At 35.1% G+C, this 16,237-nt stretch overlaps 2 protein-coding genes across 3 annotated transcripts; both read left to right on the forward strand.

The window, feature by feature from the left end:
• The first annotated feature begins 5,982 nt into the window (after nucleotides 1–5,982).
• LOC102014623 (vomeronasal type-1 receptor 4-like) lies at nucleotides 5,983–8,882 on the forward strand. The gene is made up of 3 exons (XM_005413512.1): nucleotides 5,983–6,885; nucleotides 7,718–7,817; nucleotides 8,644–8,882. Exons 1-3 carry the CDS (start codon nucleotides 5,983–5,985, stop codon nucleotides 8,880–8,882), a joined length of 1,242 nt encoding a protein of 413 aa, XP_005413569.1.
• LOC102030580 (protein FRA10AC1-like) lies at nucleotides 8,663–9,966 on the forward strand. 2 transcript variants are annotated; one of them, XM_005413494.2, is made up of 2 exons: nucleotides 8,663–9,404; nucleotides 9,516–9,966. In XM_005413494.2, exons 1-2 carry the CDS (start codon nucleotides 8,897–8,899, stop codon nucleotides 9,833–9,835), a joined length of 828 nt encoding a protein of 275 aa, XP_005413551.1. In that variant the 5' UTR covers nucleotides 8,663–8,896; the 3' UTR covers nucleotides 9,836–9,966. The 2 variants fall into 2 exon arrangements, with proteins under 2 accessions (XP_005413551.1, XP_013364828.1); XM_013509374.1 differs by having other exon boundaries at nucleotides 8,690–8,728; nucleotides 8,897–9,966.
• Nucleotides 9,967–16,237: the final 6,271 nt, after the last annotated feature.

Genomic DNA, 16,237 nt, shown 5'->3' on the forward strand with positions numbered 1-16,237 from the left:
AAATGGGAGTGATATTGCTACAACACCACCTCCAGACATCAACCAGGAATACACAAAAGCACAACGCTCAACCTGGGGACAACTTAAGAATGGGACAAGTGTTTACAGCTGGTAATATATTTCTAGCCATGTTGATTATAACAGCCACCACAACAAGTGTAACCTCTGCAGAAAATTCAACACAGCATTGTTGGGTATGTAACCCAAATCCTCCACCAAAAAAAAAAAAAAATATGGATTGGGTAGATGCTCCTGTACCAACTTATGTTAATGAATCTAAATGCATTATATGGACTATATGACACAAGGGGACCATTAATGCCAGGTGAGGAAGGAGCAAAAATAGGAACTTATCCAGTGGGAACTGAAGGCCAACCTATTTGTATGCACCCTGGAGATCATTTTTGAAAGTCCAACCCAGAGCGTGATTATATACAGTCAAGAATAGTCCTACTAATCATAGTCATATATCTCTAATTTTCTTTCAAGCTTGGGACTTCAAAGGATTGACTTTTGATAATTCCACTCCTCTGAAATTACCACTGTGCCATCAATGGGTAACAACAAACATGTCTGGTTGAGTTTATTAGGATGCATGTAGGTTCAATACAAGCCGAGACTTACTTAATATTTTGTATGGAAGCATCACTGATTGGAAATCTTATGGCTGTGCTCAAGCTGAACGTTCCATCAGGGATCTAAAATTGAGTAGAAAGAACAACGTTATAAGTACACAGGCAAATGGATCTCTTATATGGCATGATGAGGTAATGTCGGAACCCCAACCTAAAGTAGAATATGGTCCTCCTTCCTCATCCTTGTGGAAGTTAATATCAGTATTACACACTTTATATGCTTGGCAGGGACCTTACACTAAATATGGGAACAACACTCAATTCTCTTTTTCCATCATTTCTACTCATTACACACAAGTATTTGTTCATCTTCCTTATATTATCATGACTGGTGAAGCAAAATAGAATGCTTCTGAATTCCTGCTCAGATGTACTAAGTGTAGTTTTTATACCTGTTGAAATACTTCTCTACAATTTGATCATTCTAAAGGTAGTATATATATTCTTAAACAAAGAACAGGAATCCAAATACTTGTTAACTTAGAAAGACCATGGCAGCAAAACCCAACTTCTCACATGTTGCAAAATTTTATAGATAAATTAATAAAACAGCCAAATATTTGTAGAGATTCTGATTACAGTTGTATTAGGGATTATTAGCATTACAGCTATTGCAGCAATAGGAGGAGCCCTTCATCAGTCAGTTCAAATGACTCAATTTGTGCAAATGTAGCATGAATATTCTGATAGGTTATAGCAAACTCAACATTGTATAGATGAAAAATTGATGACTCAAATAGCAGACTTACAGCAAGCAGTGATATTATCGGGAGATCAATTAGTTCACAAGAACAGTTATGACTTAAGTGTGATTGGAATAGCTCTTCTTACTGTGTTTCTCCTCATAGCTATAATAGGAGAATGTAAAAAACATTTAATGAATCAAGGAAAGTTATCTTTTCTCTTTTTTTTTTGGTACCGGGAATTGAACTCATGACCTTGCACTTGCCAGGCAGACACTTACACCACTGAGCTCTATCCCTGGCCCAGGAAGTTATCTTCTGAGACTGGAAATTTACAAAAAGAAATATTTGAAGACATTTAGCAGCAAACTAGAATTACTACAAGGAACTTATTTGTTACAAGCTATAGATGAAGGAATAGAATATTTGAATCCTTTAAAACAATTACAATGTTTCCAAACATCTACCATCATTTTATGTGATGTTATAGTTGTTCTTTGCTTGATCCTTTTTATAGTCTGGTGATGCTCATCCAGAAAACACCATGAAACAGGAAGGCAAATTGCAGCCTTCTCTTTAGTACTGCAAAAGATTGCAGCAAAACAAAGAGGGAGAAATGTAGAGAAGGACGTTCTACAGTTTACCTTTCAGTGTATCACCTATATGGGCCTTTGAGCCTGACTGTTTCTGCAGGATGTCTAGCCAATGCATTAGTGTAAAAGGAAATGAAAGCAAGACCTTAGTGCCGTGGAAACCTGCTGGGACAGCACTAGATGCTTTGCTGTGATATGTCTGAAGGAATGATGACATGAGGTCAAAGTTCAAAGTCAAAGTTAAGTTCCTGTGATAACTAAACTGTACTCCCCTGGCTAATTCTGTTAATTATTCCTCCCACTTCCCCTGTTCCTGCTTTTTTATGAGAAATCCAATTAAAGGCTAAAAAAATTGTAACTGAGAATTCAGTCCTAGAGGCTGTTGACCCCGATCCCATAATTTTGTCTCTCCTGTTTTTCTTTTCAGCTGCTGCACCTCATTCTCGGGACATGTCCTCCCACACAGAAACCAACTTTTTCTGACAAGGAAATGACTACTTCTCAGACATGTCTCCATGTTAGCTGGCTTTTGGGTTTTAAGTCTGTTGCAAGATCCTACATTTTTAATTTATTGGGGATGAGACATTGCTCTCTAGTTGGCCTAGCCTTTGTTGTTTTGGCACTGGCCTCTAGTCCTGTTTATGACCCTTAAGTAATCTCCATCTGGGCATACTAGAAGAACAACTCATTCAACAATTATGTCACTTTGTCTAACGTAGTACAATCTGCAATAACAATATCATCAAATGTATCTTAAAAATGACAAACTGTGGTAACTTGATTTTCCAACTTTAACTGTATGAACTAAATTTGTGGTTATATATCAAAACCTAAAACAAACCAGAAAATTGTAAATAGTAAATATGCCCTTAGTATGGTAATATTACTATCAGGGGAGGAAATTTTAAATTGGTTTGGAATAAAAACAGAGAAATGTAAGTGGAGATCCTAGACGGAAGGCTGGAGAAAAATGAAACATTATACAAACTTTGGAAAAATAGTGAAGCAGACAGACGGAAAGAGAGAAGAGAGAAATATAAAGAAGAACAAAACAGATCAACAACAACCAAAAAACTGGAAATAATGTTCATACTCATATAAAAGCAACAATAAACAATCAAGAAAACAAAACAAATATGTAAACAAAAACAAAAGCAAGATAAGGAAAAATTATGAAATAAAGAAGGAAAAATGTTGACTTTAAGGACTTTCTGGTATCACTCCTTCACAAATTGGGCAGACAGAGCCCAGATACATGTTGATTAACCTCAGCAAGACAGTCATAGATTTACTTCAGAGTAGTGGTAATCCCAGCAAGAGTACACCTTTAGTTCCACTGAAGTTCAGGCTGATTTCTGGCTGTGGAACCTGATTTGTTCAGCCTGCAACACTCCGTGTTTCCCTTGCTGGACTGAATTTCACTCCCTCCTGCTTGAACTTGGCTTTAGACTGCTAATTTGAACTTGGTTCTGCCTTACCTTTACACAGAAAGCCCTAGATGGAGCATGCAGTTGCTCTGTGTCACTTGCCACTTCCTTCTTCCTCTTTGAAGTACCTCTTCACACTCTGCAAGGGCTTTAATTCTTGCTGATGATCCTCTCTGGCCCCCGAGGACCCAATTTCCTCCTTCTTCTCTTCTTCATCTTGCTATGTTCCTGAGCCTGGACACCAAATGTCAGAGAAGCTGTTTGTCTGCTGTTAACCACTGCACCATCTTCCTGGAAGTCTCAGGTATGGTTCTCTTTCATTCTCACTACTAGAAATGTGAACATTGGTAAGTTATGTGGTCTTACAAAATTCCATTGCCATTTACAATACTAAATTATTTTCAGTGTGCTCTGACAGTGATTTGCAATGCAAATTACAAGCATCATGTTCTTCCTTTTTTTATAGTACTCAAAATTTCTTTCAAGTTTTTGTTTTGAGTCTATTCCCACCCATTCATTAAAAGATGGTGCATCCAAGTGGTCTGAAGTTTAGGAAAGAACTAAGTTTCGGTTCTAAGTTCCTCAGAAAATTACAGTCTCATGAGACATTGGTATTCTCTTTCCAGGATTCCAAATGGCAGACCTTAGTATTTTTTGCTCTCATCTATGGGAATTTTCATCTGCCTCAAGGGGTCATGGGACAAAAGAACCTTTTCCAGATGTCCAACTGTCTCTTACGAGACAGTAACAAGAAAGTTTTAATTGGCTTTGATAAATACCTCAAGTGGGAAAAAGTTTTTGAAGTACCTTTGACTCTCCCAAAGGCTGCACTGTGATGGTGCATGTGGAGTGATAATTGTGTTCTCTGAGGAGGTGAGGTCACAGACTCACAAACACATATCTCAGGTCTGATTTCTTCTCCAACTCACACTGTGTTTCATAAAAGTCATCCATTAGCCAAGAGCCCTGGTAACTGGACAGCAGCAGATAAATGTGTCATATTTCAGTATCAGAGGCAGTCCAAAAGGTGAGAAGATGGATCAGTAGTTTGGGTAAGTGAACATACTGGGGAAAGTTGGGGATTTGAAATAGGTCCTGTGTCAATGACATGCAGGAAGGAAGTCTATGTTCTGAAGCATAAGCTGAGTCTAGAAATAGAGGAATTTCCCACATCTTTCCCCATCAAATTACTGAGTTTATTGATGAAATTTATAATCTGCATTGATACTGATGGTCAGTGCTTAACAGAAGGTATAATGAAGCCTGGATTTTAAGCATTTACAGAAAGTAGCTTCAAAACTAATGTTTTGACTAATTTACCTCACCTGAATAATTGACCACATTGTAAGGATTATGATATGTTTGCATATGACACTTCTATGCTTGTAAGTAGCAGAAGGATAGACCCACAGGAATCATATAGTCCACTGAAGAAGTGTTTCATATTAATCTCAGCAGCATGAATAGAAATGTTTCTTCTGGTCCTAGATACATGAAGCATATAATGGAGACGTAAATATGTTTTGCTGAAAACTTCTGGGGCTGCTGATAGTGTGAGGCTACTTTTTGTCTAGCAATCAGAAAAGCAGCACTTAAGAGAAGGTGTCTTATACTTGTGGGTTTCAGAGACATCTATCATGATTAGTGTATTTAGGAGATATGCCCAAAGAATCCTACACACTACTAGCTCTATTTATCTGATGCATATTTATTACTTTACAGTTTCTGTTGTACACGTCTTATTTTTCATTGTCATTCTCAAACCATCTCTTTTCACTTTGTTAAATCAGAGATTAAAAATAGATTACTAAGCAATTGCAATTCTGTGCTAGTTACTGCCTACACTACTTTATCATGTGTTTATATTTAAGTGAATATTGTTTATGTAGTAGTATTATACAGTTGAATATTTTCATGACAGCTTCATGCAGTTTGGATTCTGACATGAAACCAAATGAGGTTTTCTGTTTCTATTCTAATAGAAAAATAATCTTGGAATCCTTCAGCAATGTGTAGCATGGAATTTCAATTTATACCTCACATTTTCTGATGAAATCTAAACTTTTGTTCAAAATTGATTGATTTGTGGAAAACAGTTTTACAAATAAATGGATACATTTTACAACCAAAACTATGAAATAAAATATCACCCATCTAAAACAACATGAAAAGATACAATACATTACACTGAGCAGATAAGGAATTTTCAAAGAAAAAACTACTTCATGCTCTGGGATTAGCACTGTGTTTAAATGTAATATGATTTCATACTCCTGTCATCTCCAGGTCCCAACACAAGTAAATAACATGAGCATTTGTTAAATCACCTATTCTCTTCAGAAAATATCCTCAGCTTTACCATAAAAATAATTATAGTGGTTGCCCTATAGGTTTATGAAAAATAAAGAACATACCATACATTCCCTAACATGGGTTTATACACTATTATTCCACTTTTAGTTCCTACCTTTAATGCCAGAAACTTATAAGAATAAAACGTTCTTCTAAATAATTCTAAGTACACTATAACCTTAGATAGAGAATATTGGATTGCAATACATGTAATAAAAATAGCTCATGTTGCATGTTTCAATGCAGGAATTTCTGGCTCTGAAGACACATGTCCCATGCTGGATGTGGCAGAATGACCTCCAAAAATTTTCCAATGGCACTAGTCTGCTTATCTTACACTATCATTGGAATACTGGGGAATTTTTCTTTACTTTATCACTATATTTTTCTTTATGTCACCAAATGCAGAATAAGAGCCACAGATCAGATTATCAAGCACCTGGTTTTAGCTAATTCCTTGACCATTCTGTTTAGAGGAGTTCCTGAAACACTGGCAGCATTTGGTTTGAAAGATTTCCTCAGTGATGTTGGATGCAAACTTGTTTTCTATGTTCATAGAGTAGGCAGAGGCGTGTCCATTGGTAGCACCTGCTTCTTGAGTGTTTTGCAGGTGATTACAATCAGCCCTAGGAACTCCAAGTGGGCAGATATTAAGCTAACAGCCACCAAGTATGTAGGCATCTTTAATACCCTGTGTTGGACACTTCACATGCTGTTAAACATAGTTGTTCTTATGTATATGACTGACAACTGGAGTAATAAAAACAACACATACAAAAAAGAATATGGATACTGTTCTGGTATTCGTCAACAAAAAGCTAAGACAGTCCTATATGCAGCAATGCTGTCTGTCCCTGATGTTTTTTGTATGGGGCTCATGCTCTGGACCAGCAGCTCCTTGGTTTCCATCCTGTACAGGCACAAGCAAAGAATGCAGCATATTCATAAGACCAACATCACATATAGATCCTCCCTTGAGAACAGAGCTACTAGAACTATCATTCTGCTGGTCAGTACCTTTGTCTATTTTTATACCCTATCCTCCATTTTTCAAGCTTTTTTTATTCTCTATAATAATCCTATCAGGTTCCTACAAAACATGGCTGCGATACTCACTGGGCTTTACCCAACTATCAGCCCTTTCGTGCTCATGAAACATTATCCAAGAATATCCAGTCTATTGTTCCTTGCTTGTGTAAGCAAAAAAAAAATCCTGTAATGTTATGAGGAACATGTAACTTCCCTAATTTCATGAGAAACATGTGTTTTACATGATTTTGAAAAATACTTGGTTGTTTCCAAAGTAATTTCCTAAAATCATTGCAAACCTTATTATGCAACCATTCCGTTCCAAGGCTTGTTATGAAAATAAGTGGCTTCTGACAAATAATGCAAAATAAATATTAATAACAATTAATAATGGAATAATAGATAATGATTATGTAAGTAGTATTATTCTGCTTGTAAATGACAAGTTCTTACATCAATATTTAATTTTCCCCTGGTAGCAAATGATTTTTCCTTGGAAAGGAATTTTCTTTTGTTAAGACCATACTGCTGTTCAGTATTTGTTGAAAACCATGTTGTCTTTTGGCTTTAATATTTTGATCAACAATTTATTATACATTTGTCCATTCATGTAGGACTGGATAATGGTGGAGTTATACAAGAAATTATGTATATCATAAACAGTGAATTATTTAATCTGGGTAGTTGAGGTATGGTATTCATTATATTTTCTCCCTACTTTGTAAAGTTTTTAAGATTTATTTTATTAGAAGGGCAAAGTAAAATAAAGCAAAAATCTAAATATAAGAGAATAAACAACAGAAAAGTAGTGTGCTGCAGTGTAAACAATAGACTGTTCTTTGTTCCATAGTTAAGAATTAGTATTTTTTACCATACAGGCAAACTACTTTGTGCTTAAATTATTTGGACATTCTATTTCACTCATTCTCCCTTTCCTTCCTGCCCCAGGTAATAAGGATGCAATAGTCTCTTTCCACCTTTTCTTTTCTGGACTTTAGGAATTCCACAGCATTAAAATCTTGAGGTTATGTTTTGTTCCAAATCTTAAGAAGGCCTTAATTCCTCACACTTTCAATGGTTTCTTACATAAAGAGAAAGGTAAACTCCATGGGATGCAAACATTTTTGTGTTTTTCAATTCTCTAAATAAACAACATCAGTTCTAATCCACATTATCATTTTAGTAATAGCAGTAAAACAGAAAAAGTTGAATGATGATGGAAGTTTGTCTGTTTGTTTGTGTCTGTTTGTTTCTCTCTGGCAATAGTGTAATTTCCTGAGTGTATCATCACAATAATTCTTCCCTCAGAGGCAAAGAAGTGTCAGGTTTGATTGCAGTATATATTGAAAGACTCCAGTTTCCTTTCTGGAGCTAGGTAATCCATGACACAAATCTGTTAGTGCAAGCACTATTCTGGGCCTCTTGCATTGTCCCTTTGGGTGTTGGAGAAAAGAAGGAACTACACAAAAGTAGGGAATCTTCAAATTATTGCTCATAGGTGTGAAATAAATAATGAAGCCTTTTTTGTCAAATCTATGAGTCTTATGGCTTTTTTGAGGATGCTTGAAACTTTCAGGCAAACATTTTGAGTTTCAAATAGTGTGCAATTTATGACACTTCACATTTCCTGATAGTTTTAGTGACCAGGATGGGATGAAGAGATAAAGATGAATTTCTGAAAAGGGAAGGAGAAGGACTCTTTCTGGCCTTTCATAGGGTTGAGGAGAAGACCTAGGGACAAGAGAAAAGTGTCTGTTCCTGCTAAATAAAATACAAAAATTATATATTAATTATACAAAAAGTATATATTAATTATAGATGAAAGATTTATTCCTTCCAAATTCTTCCTATGAGATTTTTGCTAATTGACTTACAAATAATTCTCACTAGTCTTTTTATAATTACAAACTTCTAAAATTGTAAGAGACTCTCAGGTCGTCGGCGGTGGCTGCAGCTGCCACTATTCACGGGGCGAACTTGGCAGAGCAGGGAGGCACAGAAGGGCAGGGGTGTGTAAGGACGGCCGCGGGTGTATTTGGCGGCGGGAAGGAAGACCTCGAAACTTGTTCCTCCTACTTGGGGATTGTAATTTTTTTTCCGGTGACGGATTCCGGAAATACTCGGCGTCTCCGTTTTCGAGATTTTCTGGCTCTTGTCGGTTGATTTCGTAGCTTGAAATGCATGGTCATGGAGGCTATGACTCTGATTTTAGTGATGATGAACGTGAAGAGTCGAGCAAAAAGAAAAAACGGAAAATTGAAGATGATTTATTACTACAAAAGCCATTTCAAAAAGAAAAGCAGGGAAAGGTGGCTAGTAAGCAAGTTGCAGCAGAACTGCTGGATAGGGAAGAAGCAAGAAATAGAAGGTTTCATCTCATAGCTATGGATGCTTATCAAAGGCATACAAAGTTTGTAAATGACTATATTTTATACTATGGGGGCAAAAAAGAAGACTTCAGGCGTTTGGGGGAAAATGACAAGACAGACTTAGATGTTATACGAGAAAATCATAGATTCCTACGGAACGAAGAGGATGAAATGGAGATGACTTGGGAGAAGAGACTTGCAAAGAAATACTATGATAAATTATTCAAGGAATATTGCATAGCAGATCTCAGTAAATACAAAGAAAATAAGTTTGGATTTAGGTGGCGAGTAGAAAAAGAAGTAATTTCAGGAAAAGGTCAGTTTTTTTGTGGAAATAAATGCGATGCAAAAGAAGGCTTAAAGAGTTGGGAAGTTAATTTTGGTTATTTTGAGCATGGTGAAAAGAGAAATGCACTTGTTAAATTAAGGTTATGCCAAGAATGTTCCTTTAAATTAAATTTCCACCATAGGAGAAAAGAAATCAAGTCTAGCAAAAGGAAGGCCAAAACCAAAAAAGGCTATGAAGAGTCATCAGACAGAAAATCCAGGTTGTCTCCAGAAGAAGCTTCTAAGAAGAAAGATAAAGGACATGCATCCTCAAAGAAACCAGAAGATTCTATAAACAAAAACTGTGATGAGGAAGAAAGTCCTTCAGAGTCTGAGCTGTGGAAGGGTCCACTACCAGAAACAGATGAAAAATCACAGGAAGAAGAATTTGATGAATATTTTCAGGATTTGTTTCTATGAGACAGGAGAGAAAAACCTGCATTCCTTAATGTGAAAGCTCACTTTTAAATTTCATAAAACTGTTATCTACAAATTGCAAACTTGAATGGTTTGTCTTTGGGAATAAAAATATAGCCACTCTGAGGATGTCACATGCTTCCAAAGTTAATTAGTTATTAGAGATACATTTTTCTGTTTCTTATGTATCTTTTCAATTCCTTATCTACAAGTGTTTCATCTCTTCAATATATAGTATAATATTTTCAATGACATTTAAACATGGGATGGTTGGCATAATAAAGTACAAAATAAGTAAAAAAAAATAAATAAATAAAAAATAAAATTGTAAGAGAGTTACTACAATTCAATTTGGTCAAAAAATATATTTGAGTGCAATCTGATTTTGTAAGATGTTTGTCTCTTTGTCCAATCTGTGAAGCAATGTACTCATTTGTTTTTCCATTTGTCCAATCAGTTAACAGCTGTTTTTTAGTTGAGTTCAACTAATTTTTCTTTTTTCCTTTTCTCTTTTGCAGTTTTGGATCATATGTTCAAAATTTAATTTTCTTCAAAGATTTAAAAAGCATGCTTCCCCCCGGGTTGCCAGGTGGTCAAAATGATATCAAGTTTGGTTTTCCCATAAGTCATCAAAAATAGTTAAGATAGTTAAACAAAAATTCCTTCTGTTGGGGAAACATTATTGAATAGGACTCTAGTTGATGAATAAGAAGGCAGATGCCTGGATATATTTGTTGAATTCTTGTTCATTAATAGGAAGACACAATGATCTCTATTACCTATGGGAGATACCCCAAAATATATTATTAAAATACATTATTGTACTATGTTTCCATTAGTCATCATCAAAACATTAAGTTTTCTAGGCAGTAAGGTCTTTGATTTAAAGATGTTCTGGTACAAAAGTTTTCATATGGCTATGACTATTAATTGTTACTAACCTCATTTTTTATTAAATGAATTCATGTCTTCAGATGTACAGGTCTCCCAAAATATAAATGAAGGATTATTTATGGTGACAGAATTTTCTTTCAGATTTAGACCTTTGCCTCTAACAAAAAACTTAGAAGATGTATGTACCATTAAAAATCAACAAGTTAGGGGCTGGGGATTTAGCTCAGTGGCAAAAGCACCTGCCTGGCAAGCACAAGGTCGTGAGTTCGGTTCCTGGTACCGGAGAAAAACCCAAAAAAAAAAAAAATCAACAAGTTAGGTAAATCTTATGTACTGAATAAGAATGATTGACTAAGAGGGATATTTTATGTCAAAATGAAAATTGAGATGTGTTGCAAAAATATCAGCATGACTGTCATGTTATGATATTATATAAGCTTTTGATTTCTGATTTTCTGTGTAAAATATACTATTTTCTGTGAACATTCTAGAGAGATTCAAATATAAGAACATCATAGTTGGTAGAAAATAACAGTTCCATTTTGTATAATATTAAGCTCACTGTTTCCAATACACTGTAATATCATTAACCTTCTCTTCTGGATGTTCAGCATCTGAAGTTTGGACACCAAAAACTAGAAAGATAGATGGGTGAGGAGGAAAGCCAGTATTGTGGCCCCCACCCTCTGAAGTCAATGAGGAATGAAGATATAAGAGAACCTTTACTGCAACATCCTAGAACTCAGTGGGCCCCCAATCTTCTGGCCAAGCAGACTGTTAGACAGAAGAAAGTTATCAGGAACATATAATGTGCCTAAGGACAGTCACCAGGGGAGAAAAATCTTCCCAGTTTTCACAGAAAGCAGCTTGGTCAAGCAATGGCTGTGGCTCATCAAGATTGTTGACACTGGCAGAAGTACTAAAAGATGCTGTGCATGGTTCTAAGATAATTCCTGAGGAGACTTAACAATCCTTAGATAACAAAGAATTAATTGTAATTAATACAGGTCTTACTTTCACTTGGTCTTGAACATCCTACGGAAAAGTATAACTATAAGAGATATGGAACAATGCCATAGTAATATGCTAGGTGTAAAAGAATTCAAATCACTTTCTGACAATTTCAGTAACCAGCTACAAAAGTGATTGCCCACCTTTATGGATTAATGGAGTGTATAGGATTACATTGCTGTATTTAGGGACTTTAAATCCTTCAACTGAAAATCTTTAGCCTAAACAAGTAAGTTCACTCAGAATAAAAAGTGTTCAAGAATGAAAAGGTCTTCTTCAAAGTCCTCCAAATGCAGCTTCTCCAACTTCAACTAACCACCCATTGCTTGCAACTACAAAACAGAAAAGAGGGAGATGTTGAGAGTGACTTAAGCTGGAAATCAATTACATGTGCAGGGCTGGAGCACGGCCAGTTCTGAGAACAAAATGCAAGATTCCCTGAGGCTGCCATACAAAAGGATTTCTAGGCAGAAGCATGACATCTAACATCAACCTGCCAAATGTATAAATCAAATGCGGTGGTGGCTGAACAGTTCCTTTCCTCCTATCTGGATAGAGAGCTCCACTTGAACTCAGCTTTCTATATTCTGACTCTTACCTTTATTTCTCCATCCTCCCACTATCCTTTCCACTTGGAACTTTGAGAGATGCACTGGGCATGGCAAGAAGACAGTCAGGGATCTCTAGGTTTTTAAGTACATTACATAGTGCTGAGGTATTTAGGCCAAGGTCTGTCAGTCATCTAGGAGATATGCACTAGGCACTGCTCTGTTGCTCTTTGACTCTAAACAGTATAAATATCTTAGAAAATCTATCCAGATTTTATAGTTATAAATCACCTTACTGTAAGTTTCAATCTCAGCTCTTATGGTCTTTATCCTGCCCCTATTACTACCCTGATATTACATGTAGTTTCATCTCTAAGCTACATTCACTCATCACTCTCACTGACCATCTCAGTTGAGCCTGAGATTGGTGAGCCCTGTAGTCAAGTCGGTTAGCATCTGCCCCCAACCGGCACTCTGCTCCTTGCATTTTGTGGAAGCAGCTAGAAAGCTTTCAGGTTTACTCTCCTTGATTAATTTAACTCAGGATAATTATAGTTCTCCAGATTTTATCCTTCCTCAATCCATTTCTTGATTAGTATGGATTCAGGTTGGCAGAACTTCCCAATTTCTTATTAAACAATGAAATAGAAAAATATATTTTGTTCTCTGAATGCTATGAAGACAACAATATGCAATGCATTAATTATATTATTTTCCTACTAACCTGTTTTGAAACTCTGTTTTATTATTTTAATTTTTTTCTCTTTAAAATAAAAAGAAATAAAAAAGAAAAATAAAACACTTTCCAAATTTATGAAAAATCTACATGATCACATTTGAACATTCCTAATTTTGGGGGCCTTTTTCTCAGATGAGAATATGATGTAATGCTCTCATCTCATCCCCTCTCCATATGCATATGAATGTGTGTGTGTATGCATGTGCACATGTCTATATTTATTATATCTAGGACAACAAATCCATTCAGGATATCGATACAAAGCTAAATAAAGATCAATATCTCTCATCATCATGCATGTAAACTGTAAGAAGAACCTAAACAAGCCAACTGTAGAAACTTTCAAATTTCATCATTTGACTACAATAGATTCTGCAATATGAGTTTTATGCATCAGCCACACTGCAACTCTTGTGAGGGTGAAACCACACAATGCCTGTCAACAGTTACAGAACTAACATTTTAGAACACTCATAAAGCACCCATTTTGTGACAGTATTAGTTAAGTAGGAGGTAGTAGGGGACACCTTGAAAACTCAAAGTAATGTAGAGATGCTTAAAGCACATCTCCGAAGAACAGAAATTTACAATGAAAAGGCACACAGATGTTGAAATAAAATTTGAATTATCCTCAAAGAAAATAAAATTTTTCTCTACTCTTTCAGTGATTCTCAGTATCTTTAAGGACACATGGTTTTGCAGAACCATGAAAAGCCATACACCTTCATAGTGATTATATAGTGTGCTATAGTACCACTTGGGATGACCCAGTTCACCTTTCATTACTCCTCTTGCCCAATTATCACTAGAAGATGTTTGGTGAGGTGGTTGAAGTGCCCTCCATACAGACCATGGGTTACAATATAACAGCACTTTAAACCTAGTTAGGTTTAAAAGTTATCAAGTGTACAGTTTCAATGGGTCCACTCATGGTATGTAAAATTTCATTAAATTCACTAGCAAATGTATTAAAACTGACAGATAAATCTGAAATATGCCTAAAGATATGAAATAAGGCAGAGATTCCATCCATGACATGCTCGTTGAAGTGTACAAATTCTTGTAACTTCTTAGCTAAGGGAAGATTTGGCTGCCATCAAATGGACTAAATTGCATCATGCCTGTAAAAAGAGGTCAAGGAAATCATGGGGAAGATACAAAAAATGAAGTATACAATCACTTAAAGTAAGTATAGAATCATTTAAAGGACTATTTTATTGTCCTAAAATAGGACAATAGTATTTCATCATATAACTAGTAAAAAATTGAACAAAAAATTCTGAGATCAATGATCACATTATTTTATTTCATTTTTACTTCAAGAAATTAAAATATACATACCTAAAAAAGGAGTTTTAGACTATAATAAAAATATAAATGGAGACTGTCCTGTTAAATAAATGTAGAAAATGTATGTTGAACCCAAATCATATTTTTTTAGTTTAAAATATTTTATTTTAAATGTTTCATTTATTCAGATAGAAAATATATTATTTTGTTACATTTATTTATGCATATTAATTGTGCAAATTAATATGTTTCTCTGTAACCAGCCCAGAAATACATAAATACACGTATTGTGCCTTGATCATGTCAACATTTCCTTGTAGCTTCTATTTATTTTTCCTGTCTCCTTTGGTTTTTTATTATTATTTTTGAGATTTGTGTATTATTTATTTATTTATTTTAATTAATTTTATTGGTATATTTTAGATACAGATCATGATCACATTCATCATAGGGAAATTGCATATGTACATAATACATCATGTTTCATCTATTTTTCCCATTCCTTTACCTTCCCTTCAACCCTTCTCCTCACTTACCAAAGCTTTGCTTCCATTTTCCCTTCTATTCTTTGTTCTGTCCCTTCTGTTCTCTCCCTCTCCCTTATTGTCTTTCTCATTTGAACATTTTCTTCTCATTTTCCAGTATCTGTTATTACATTTTGGTCCTTACTTATTCTTTGGGATTCTCACGCCAGTGAAAGAATATGGTATTGGAACATGTATGCCTAGTTAAATTAACTTGAGTATGGTCTCAAGTTGCATCTATTTACCTAGAAATGTCTCAAGCTTATCTTTCTCTGTGGCAGAGTAGTACTCTGTTGTATAAAAAGATCACATCTTTCTCCATTTATATATTTTTTCTCTCATGTGACTTTTTTATTACTATTTCAACCTCATATCTTATGATCCACTTATTGTTAACTCCTTTTGCCTCAATTATTGTAGATTATATGTGTCTAAATATTTGATCCATAGATGTCTGTTAAGTCTATTTAGTCTCTAATGAAATCTAACTCTGAAGTCTATTTGTTCATTTCTTTACCTGGATGATTTGTCTACTGGGTGAAAGGGATATTGAAATCATTTATTATTTTTTGTGTTCTATCTCTCCATTTATGCCAGTCATCTTTATTTTGTCAAATTATGTGATTCAATATTTAGGAAATATATATTTGTAATTGTTGTATCATCTCTAGAAACTGTTCATTTTATGAATATATTGTAATAGTCTTTGTTTTGAAGGATTTTGTTGGATATATATTTTGTCAGATATGTGTATGACTAATTTTGCTCATTTTTATATTGCACTTCTTGAAACACCATTTTAATTCTTTCACTTTCAGTTTGTGTATATATTCTTACTGGTGAGATATACTTCTTACACACAGCATATTGTTGGTTTTCATTTTTCAATACATCCAGCCAGTCTATGCCCTTTAATTGGAGAATTACAATGACATTCAAAGATTTTATTAAAATGTATGTTCATGTTCCCATCATTTTAACTGTTTTTCTTATCATTGTTTTGAATAGTCTGTGTTCCTTTGTTCCTCTTTTCTTCTTAGATGATTGCAATTTTACTGTATTGATAACATTTGATTATTTCCTAACTTTCATTTGCTCATCTATTCTTCTCGGGTGACTTATTCTTTCCCATGCTCTCATTATTGTGTTTATTTTTTGCCCTTTTCCAGTTATAGGATTTCCCTATGAATTTTTTTTTTTTTCAGTTTTGGAAGTAATCTTTATTTTTTTTAAACAATTAATATGTACATTACTGGAAGCAGAAACACAAAAGGCCAAAGAAATTCATGTGTCTGAAGGAGGGCTTCCAGCGCACAGGGAGCCTCGGGTGGGGAGCACCAGTCTTCCGGCTGGCTAGCTTCCTGCCTGGTGGCTCCCGGAGGGTGGGCCCCCAGTGCAC

Source organism: Chinchilla lanigera, unplaced genomic scaffold (genome assembly GCF_000276665.1).
Source record: "Chinchilla lanigera isolate Chin_1 unplaced genomic scaffold, ChiLan1.0 scaffold00168, whole genome shotgun sequence".
Taxonomy (NCBI): domain Eukaryota; kingdom Metazoa; phylum Chordata; class Mammalia; order Rodentia; family Chinchillidae; genus Chinchilla; species Chinchilla lanigera.

Bases quoted from the DNA above. Each gene is read 5' to 3' on its own strand.
- LOC102030580 (XM_013509374.1), top strand. From the start codon at position 8,897: ATGCATGGTCATGGAGGCTATGACTCTGATTTTAGTGATGATGAACGT.
- LOC102014623 (XM_005413512.1), top strand. From the start codon at position 5,983: ATGACCTCCAAAAATTTTCCAATGGCACTAGTCTGCTTATCTTACACT. The intron at 6,886-7,717 runs GTAAGCAAAAAA...TCTGGACTTTAG, and splicing joins GTCTATTGTTCCTTGCTTGT to GAATTCCACAGCATTAAAAT. The intron at 7,818-8,643 runs GTAAACTCCATG...TAAAATTGTAAG, and splicing joins TTTCTTACATAAAGAGAAAG to AGACTCTCAGGTCGTCGGCG.